This window comes from Scomber japonicus, chromosome 9 (genome assembly GCF_027409825.1).
Source record: "Scomber japonicus isolate fScoJap1 chromosome 9, fScoJap1.pri, whole genome shotgun sequence".
NCBI lineage: Eukaryota > Metazoa > Chordata > Actinopteri > Scombriformes > Scombridae > Scomber > Scomber japonicus.
In genome coordinates, this window is record NC_070586.1 from 2,866,735 (window position 1) to 2,875,874 (window position 9,140).

Genomic DNA, 9,140 nt, shown 5'->3' on the forward strand with positions numbered 1-9,140 from the left:
ACAGACAGACACAGACACACACAGACACACACACAGACACACACAGACACACACACAGACACACACACACACAGACACAGACAGACACACACAGACAGATAGACAGACACAGACAGACACAGACACAGACAGACACACACACAGAGACACACACACACACACACACACAGACACACACAGACAGAAACCTGGTTAGCTTTAGCATGTATGGCGGTACATGTGGGATCATCCTGTGTCAGTCTGTATTTTGACCTGATGAACGTTTGTACTGCATGTTGTTTTTATTCATGAGCTGCAACTTCTTCCTCCGAGACGATCGTCTCCATGGAGACGACGATCGTCTCCATGGAGACCGATAAAGTAACCTTGCTTGTTTCATGAATCAGCTGGAACCAGTTTTATATGTAAACCAGGATCCAAACATCTGTTAGCTCGCTGCTACGCTGCTGTTAGAGTATCATGTGATCCAGCATCATGTGATCCAGCGTCATGTGATCCAGCGTCATGTGATCCAGCGTCATGTGATCCAGCATCATGTGATCCAGCGTCATGTGATCCAGCGTCATGTGATCCAGCGTCATGTGATCCAGCGTCATGTGATCCAGCGTCATGTGATCCAGCGTCATGTGATCCAGGATTGTATGAAGGGTTACAGAAACCATCTAATGGATGTTTCAGTAGTACTAGTTACTGTAGTATTTACACTACAACAGTAGTATTTGTATTAGCAGTAGTACTTACAGTAGCATTTGTAGTACTTACAGTAGTACTTGTAGTACTTACAGTAGTATTGGTAGTACTCACAGTAGTATTGGTAGTACTCACAGTAGTATTTGTAGTACTTACAGTAGTATCTATAGTACTTACAGTAGTACTTACAGTACTTACAGTAGTATTTGTAGTACTTACAGTAGTATTTGTAGTACTTACAGTAGTACTTACAGTAGTATTGGTAGTACTCACAGTAGTATCTATAGTACTTACAGTAGTACTTACAGTACTTACAGTAGTATTTGTAGTACTTACAGTAGTATTTGTAGTACTTACAGTAGTACTTGTAGTACTTACAGTAGTACTTGGCAGTGTACAGGTGTGTGCGTACCTGTGGAGCTTCTCTCATCAGGTGATCCAGGAAGTCGAGCCAGCAGAAGAAGTTGGTCATGTGATCAGCAGCAGGAGACTCTGCACGGCAACGGGAGAACTGGGAGCTGAAAGTACACACAGTAGTACACACAGTACTGTAGTAGTACACACAGTACTGTAGTAGTACACACAATACTGTAGTAGTACACACAGTAGTGCACACAGTAGGTGTGTGTAGGTGTGTGTAGTTGTGTGTAGGGGGGTGTACGCGTGTGTAGTTGTGTGTAGTTGTGTGTAGGTGTGTGTAGTTGTGTGTAGTTGTGTGCAGGCGTGTGCAGGCGTGTGTAGTTGTGTGTAGTAGGGCTGGGCGATATGGACCAAAAGTCATATCCCGATATATTTAGGCTGAATATCGATATACGATATATATCCCGATATTTTTATCGCAAAGTGAGAGCAAATGTTTAGTCACAGTCAAAGCCAAATATGACATGTCACAATTAATTTGATTGAAACCAGCAGGATGAAATAATGCTCAGCTGTTCAAAGAACAATAAAATGTAAACATAAATACTGTATAACCACAGGAGTACGTTCTTTGAAATCAAAGCTCCATAAGGTGCACATTTAAATGAAAAATATAGCCCATCTTAAATAAAAATAGCCCATAAAGTAAAATAAATATATTTATATGAGAAAAGCATCAACATTTTGACAACTATAAATGGCTTATTAAAATTTTATTTTATTAAAAGTAGTTGCGACTTTTTAAATCTGACTTGTTCCACAGTTGCAACAGGGATCACATCTTTAGCGATGCGATAAGTGACCGCTTTAGTTATAGTACACCACTCGTCACTTTTCTTTTCATATGGTACACTGCGGGAAAATGAAGCTTGCAGTGAGCGTTGTTTCGGGGCTGGAGCTTTTGCGGGTTGTGGATGGCTTGCAGCTGGGGCTTCTGCAGCGCGCAGTTTCACACACCCTTCGTACTGCAGTTTGTGCCACTGTTTTAGGTGGTGAAAAAGATTTGCAGTGCTTCCACCCCTGGCTGTAACTTGTTTATGGCACTGCCTACATATAACGTGATTTTGTTGCTCATCTGATACTTTGAATCCGAACCATCTCCATATTACTGAGCCACTACTTTTTCTTTTACCAACCAATTCGTCCTTCGTACGCTCCACAGACGGTGTTGCTTCCTCCAAGTTTGTTGAAAAGTGCCGGAGTGTGTGCTCCAGCCCCTCCCCCTCTGTGGGTGAAAGAGGAGGGGCGGGGGCGCGGGGAGCAGTGCAGTGCAGAGAGCTCCGGGTCAGCAGCTTGTTTGGAGCAAGGATCACAGCGCAAATTTGAAATATATATACGTATATCGATATATGCGATATGGTCCAATTCCATATCTCATTAAAAAATATATCGATATATTTTTTATATCGATATATCGCCCAGCCCTAGTGTGTAGGTGTGTGTAGTTGTGTGTAGTTGTGTGTAGTTGTGTGTAGGTGTGTGCAGGCGTGTGCAGGCGTGTGTAGTTGTGTGTAGTTGTGTGTAGTGTGTACCTCCAGGCTGTGTGAGGCCAGCTCTGCAGCTCCGTGGGATCCAGACCCTCCAGAGGCAGCAGGGAGTAAAGCTCCACCAGCCGCCCAGCCAGCAGCTCTCCCAGCTGGGTGTGATGAGCCAGAGTGTCCCCTGAGGATCCAGCCAGCAGCAGGAGGCTCTGGTAGGCCTTCAGACACACCGAGCCCCTCTGTGGTCAGGCACAAGGGTCAGTAAGCTTCCTTCCTTCCTTCCTTACTTACTTCTGTCCTTCCTTCCTTCCTTCCTTTCATCTGTCCTTCCTCTCTCCTTCTCTCTTTCTTTCCTTCTTCTCTCTTTCCTCCCTCCATCCCCCTTTCTTCTTTCCTTCCTTACTTCTTTCCTCCATCCTTCCTTCATCCCTTCCTTCTTTCCTCCCTCCCTCCTACCTTCTTTCCTTCCTTACTTCTTTCCTCAATCCTTCCTTCATCCCTTCCGTCTTTCCTACCTCCCTCCCTCCCTCCCTCCTACCTTCTTTCCTCCCTCCCTCCCTCCCTCCCTCCCTCCCTCCTACCTTCTTTCCTCCCTCCCTCCCTCCCTCCCTCCTTCCTTCCTTCCTTCTTTCCTTCTTTCCTCCCTCCCTCCTACCTTCTTTCCTTCCTTCCTTCCTTCTTCCTTCCTTCCTTCCTTTCATTTGTCCTTCCTCTCTCCTTCTCTCTTTCTTTCCTTCTTCTCTCTTTCCTCCCTCCATCCCCCTTTCTTCTTTCCTTCTTTCCTCCCTCCCTCCTACCTTCTTTCCTTCCTTACTTTTTTCCTCCATCCTTCCTTCATCCCTTCCTTCTTTCCTCCCTCCCTCCCTCCCTCCCTCCTTCCTTCCTTCCTTCTTTCCTTCTTTCCTCCCTCCCTCCTACCTTCTTTCCTTCCTTCCTTCCTTCTTCCTTCCTTCCTTCCTTTCATTTGTTCTTCCTCTCTCCTTCTCTCTTTCTTTCCTTCTTCTCTCTTTCCTCCCTCCATCCCCCTTTCTTCTTTCCTTCTTTCCTCCCTCCCTCCCTCCCTCCCTCCTTCCTTCCTTCCTTCTTTCCTTCTTTCCTCCCTCCCTCCTACCTTCTTTCCTTCCTTCCTTCCTTCTTCCTTCCTTCCTTCCTTTCATTTGTTCTTCCTCTCTCCTTCTCTCTTTCTTTCCTTCTTCTCTCTTTCCTCCCTCCATCCCCCTTTCTTCTTTCCTTCTTTCCTCCCTCCCTCCTACCTTCTTTCCTTCCTTACTTCTTTCCTCAATCCTTCCTTCTTTCCTTCCTTCCTTCCTCCCTCCCTTCCTTCCTTCCTTCCTTGACTCGAACACAACAGGAGGGTTAAGCAGCGCCAAATCACAGCACAGTGATGTCACAGTGATGTCACAGTGATGTCACAGTGATGTCACACTGACCTGACTCTTAGTGAGCTGCAGCAGACACGACAGCAGGCTGGACTCTGATTGGACGGGGCTGCAGTTGGAAGCTTCTGATTGGACGGGGCTGCAGGTAGAGTCTTCTGATTGGACCGGGCTGGAGGCACATGAATCTGATTGGCTGGAAGGCAGCGGCGACTCTGCTCCGTGATTGGAGGCCTGCGATTGGTCGGAGGTCGGCGTCCTCACTGCTGGTTCGTCCAGAAGCTGATGACACAGAATCCACAGAGAGTCATGTGACAGTCAGCTGATTCAGATCACAGACTGCATAAAAGAAATGGACGTAACATCCGTGACGTCACCCATTGGTTTGTGGACTGCTGCTCGGAAACCAATAGTTTCTAATCTAGGCAGCGCCATCTTGAAAATTTCAGGTGCATGCTGGGAAAAATAAAAACGCTGATTCTACTTATGTGGGCATGAGGCGGAGCCATGGGCGGAGCCATGGGCGGAGCGGGGAGGTTGCTATGGTTACGAGGGCTGGATCTCGAGGACATTGGTCGATCAACCTGTTAATCAGGACGTAGCCACGCCCTAATGCATACCCTGCTTTATCATCACATATAAAATCAGGGAGGCCAAAATGTCCCAAATGAACATCATACTGCATTGAAGAAGGCTTTAAACTAGCGATTGAGACCATAAACACATTTTGAAAACGTTTACTGAGGTTAGAAATCAAGTGAGAAGTTGGTGAATTCTCCATTGACTTGTATAGAGACGGTCGCCCCCTGGTGGCCTTTTGATAGAATGCAGCTCTAAGTTACTTCCTGGTTGGCCTCATTTCAGAGGACCAGAACTCCCCGCCTGATTCAGACCGGACAATAAATAGATATTATAATCAATATGATATATAATAATAAGGGTCTTTTCTTGGTTGGTAATATTAGGACACACTGCTGGGGGGGAGGGGTGGCACTGCTGGGGGGGGGCACTGGTGGTGGTGGGGGGGGGCACCTTACCTCTAAGACGTATCGGAGCACGTGTGGATCCTGTTTGACTCTGGAACAGACGACCAATAAGAACTGAGCTTCCTCCTTCTCGGTTTTGGAGCCAGGAAGTGCACAGAGACGAATCAGCTTCTGAGGGGCGGAGCAACGTCATAGTGACATCATCAGGGTGGTTCTGACCCGTGTGTGTGTGTGTATATGTGTGTGTGTCTGTGAGAGAGAGTGTGTGTGTGAAAGTGTGTGTCTGTGTGTGTCTGTGTGTGTGAGAGAGAGTGTGTGTGTGTCTGTGAGAGAGTGTGTGTGTGTGTGTTTCTGCGTCTGTGTGTGTGTCTGTGTGTGTGTGTGAGAGAGAGTGTGTGTGTGTGAGAGAAGGTGTGTGTGTGAGAGAGAGTGTGTGTGTGTCTGTGTGTGTGTGTGTCTGAGAGAGTGTGTGTGTGTGTGTCTCTGTGTGTGTGTGTGTCTCTGTCTGTGTGTGTGTGTGTGTTCCTGTGTCTGTGTGTGTGAGAGAGTGTGTGTCTGTGTGTGTGTGTGTGTGTGTGTGTGTGTGTGTTACCTGTAAAGGTCTATAAACGTTGATCAGCTGCAGCAGAGATTTTTGCATCTGAGACAAAAACTTAGAGAAGAACAGCAAGACCTGCTGACACATGCCAGGAGGATACTGAGGAAGAGGAGGAGGAGGAGGAGGAAGAAGAGGAAGAAGAGAGATGAGGATATTAAACATCAGTGTAAAAGTTCAGGCAAGTGTGTATTAAATAAATGTGCACATCAGTTAGCAGCAGTGAAACAGTCTGTGTGTGTGTGTGTGTTTTTCTATCCTGGCGGGGACCGCAACCTGACATATCACCAACCCTGTGGGGACCGACTCCTGGTTTCCATGGGAACGAGCATTGGAATCAATAGCAAACAGCCTCCTGATAGGCCTGGTCCCCACAAAGTTGGTTTTCCTGACTGTGTGTGAACCCCAGAGGTCACACACGGTACTGCAGTGTACGAATTTCCCCGGTGGGGACCGACTCCTGACAAAGTGTGTGTGTGTATATTAGCATGTTAGCTTCGTATTAGCATATTAGCTTAGCGATTAGCCCCTGGGTTTGGGTTTCAATCCAACATTTGTTCAAATACTGAATATGAATTGTACTGTGGCTAACAGTGATGTCAGCTGTATGCTAATAGACATTAGCATTACAGGTCCCAATGAGGGGGGGCAACATTCAGGTTTCAGGTTTATGTGAGTTTTTGATATTTAAGTCATTTTTTTGTTCAAACAGAATTATGATGAATTTAGGAGTTAAAATTACGTCTGTAGACCCTTTAGAAAGGCTGGTACCCAGTCAGGGTCCCCACCAGGTAGTAAAAACAGGTATGTGTGTGTGTGTGTGTGGTTACCTGAGCTTTTCCCAGTGTGCACATAGTCTCTAATAGTTTGTGTTGCAGCAGATATTCCAGACAGGAGCCTGTCTCCTCCACACCCTGAAACAATACACACTTCAATACACACATACTGTATAATCAATACATGTATGTGTGTGTGTGTGTGTGTGTGTGTGTGTGTGTTTCTGTGTGTGTATTACCTGCTGTTTCTCCTCGTACACCAGGATGTCCAACATCTGCTTGAGACGCCAGGGTATCTCTGTCTGTTTCACCGGACGACTGTCATCTACACACACACACACACACACACACACACACACACACACACACACACACACACACACACACACACACACACACACACACACACACACACACACACACACACACACACACACACACACACACACACACACACCAGGTGAAGCTGATTGGCTGACAGGTGATGATCAGACAGTATGTGCAGGTTGAAGCTCCTCACCTGTTGTCTCGATGTAATAATTAGTTATTGATTTCCAGTGATCCACAAAAGAGTCCAAGAGATCCACTGTAGGTTCCCTCTGAGAGACAGACGGGTGGAGAGAGAGAGAGAGAGAGACGGGTAGAGAGAGAGAGAGAGACAGGTAGAGAGAGAGAGACAGGTAGAGAGAGAGACAGACAGGTGAAAAAAAATGCATTATATGGAGGGAGAACTCAACAAAATTGAAAAAGCAATAAATGATAACACCTTTTGGAAATTATGGAAAAACATCAACAGAAACCCACGTACAGAGACCAACCCAATTCAAAACGGCAAAATCTGGAAAGATTACTTTGATGACCTCTATAAAAATCCAGAGTGTCATGGTCTGAATCATAACCAAATTTTAACAATAGACAAACTGAAAGAACTAGAAAGGACAGTGAAGGACAACCAATGTACCCTTGACTACCCCATCACCATTAAAGAAATACAAGACAAAATCAAAACCCTTAAAAATGGAAAAGCTTGCGGTATAGACAGCATTAACTCAGAGATGCTGAAACACAGTAACTTAAAACTCCAACTTGCTGTGCAAAAACACTTCAACCTGGTGTTGGCCACTGGATATTACCCCAGTGTTTGGAATAAAGGTCTCATTTCTCCTATATTTAAAAATGGAGACAGGTATAACCCCAACAACTACAGAGGCATCTGTGTTAACAGCAACCTGAGTAAACTCTTCTGTAGCATCCTTAACTCTAGATTAATCACTTATCTCACTGAACATAATATTCTGTCTAGAAGCCAAATTGGCTTTTTACCCAAACACCAAACATCTGACCACATATACACTCTTCATACACTCATCCAACACCATGTCACAGAAAACACAAAGGAAAGATATTTGCATGTTTTGTAGATCTAAAAAAGGCTTTTGACACAATTTGGCACAACGGGTTATTTTTACAACTTCTCCAATACGGAATTGGGGGTAAAATATATGATCTAATCAAATCCAAATATTCTGACAACCAGTGCTGTGTTAAAATTGGAAACAACAGAACAGAGTTCTTCAAACAAGGAAAGGGAGTACATCAGGGATGCAACCTGTCTCCTACTCTGTTCAATATTTATATCAATAAATTGGCCACTCTGCTTGAACAGTCCCCAAGCCCAGGATTAGATCTACAAGGCAAAGAAATCAAATTCCTCATGTATGCAGATGACCTGGTTCTACTATCCCCAACAGAACATGGTCTACAGCAGAACCTCTCTCTGCTGGAGACGTTCTGTCAAAACTGGGCCGTAGATATCAACCTTGACAAAACCAAAGTCATGATATTCCAAAAAAAGGCCAGGCTTCAGGAATCCAAACATGTGTTCAGGGTAAGAGGGACCACACTTCAACATACAATGGAATATAATTATCTCGGCATCATTATCACTGCATCCGGAAGCTTTAACAAAGCAATTCATTCCCTCACAGAAAAGGCACGCAGGGCCTACTATAGCATCAAAAGCTCACTATATAAATTCAATCCTCCAATTACAATTTGGCTTAAATTATTTAACAGTATAATAAAACCAATACTTATGTATGGAAGTGAAGTGTGGGGCCCTCTAATGACACAGAGGCACACCTCATGGGATACAACACCCACAGAGAAATTTAATCTTCAGTTCTGCAAAGAAAACCTCAAGGTCCATAGAAAGTGTCCAAATCATGCTGGGACACTTCCCTCTCTCTCTACACATGATCAAAAGGTCCATTAAGTTTCAGGTGCACTTAGCACAAGCTGACCCTGACTCCTACAACCACAGAGCCTTCCTCTGTAACAGCCTCTGCCCAGAGACAGACCCCCTGAGTAACACCAGAGAAACCTGCCACCTCAAAATCGAAGACCTCCAAAATCTCTCCAAAACTCGCCTAATATCAATCGACAAAGAGAACAAAATCAATTATATTAACAATTGGAAAAATGAAATTAAAACCATCAACAAATTGGAATGTTATGGCTCACTGGATAGAGAATACTCTCCAGCACATTATCTAATAAGCGTACAAAATCCCAAACAAAAACACACATTGGCAATGTACAGGCTCTCCGACCATCAACTAGAGGTGGAAAAAGGTCAGCATAAAAAAGAATGGAAGCCCAGAGAACTAAGAACATGTAAACACTGTTCTTCAGGAGAAATAGAAACTGAGGCCCATTTTCTCCTCTCCTGCCCTCTGTACCAAAGTGAGAGAGAGGTGTTCATACAAAAAATAACTGCAGCAGATCCATCATATCAGGGGAAAACAGGCGATGAT

At 44.9% G+C, this 9,140-nt stretch overlaps 1 protein-coding gene across 2 annotated transcripts in view; it reads right to left on the bottom strand.

Moving 5' to 3' along the window:
* The window catches only part of fhip2b (FHF complex subunit HOOK interacting protein 2B), a 17,867-nt gene that overhangs the window by 7,338 nt on the left and 1,389 nt on the right, over positions 1-9,140 (bottom strand). The window contains exons 2-9 of one of the 2 annotated variants that reach the window (XM_053324885.1): positions 6,845-6,923; positions 6,564-6,649; positions 6,379-6,462; positions 5,546-5,650; positions 5,005-5,124; positions 4,022-4,249; positions 2,643-2,830; positions 1,103-1,208 (exon numbers count right to left, since the gene is read on the bottom strand). In XM_053324885.1, the coding sequence (XP_053180860.1) occupies positions 1,103-1,208; positions 2,643-2,830; positions 4,022-4,249; positions 5,005-5,124; positions 5,546-5,650; positions 6,379-6,462; positions 6,564-6,649; positions 6,845-6,923 (996 nt within the window). Of the gene's footprint in view, positions 1-1,102; positions 1,209-2,642; positions 2,831-4,021; positions 4,250-5,004; positions 5,125-5,545; positions 5,651-6,378; positions 6,463-6,563; positions 6,650-6,844; positions 6,924-9,140 lie in introns of those variants that run through there. The other variant, XM_053324886.1, reaches the window with a different exon arrangement.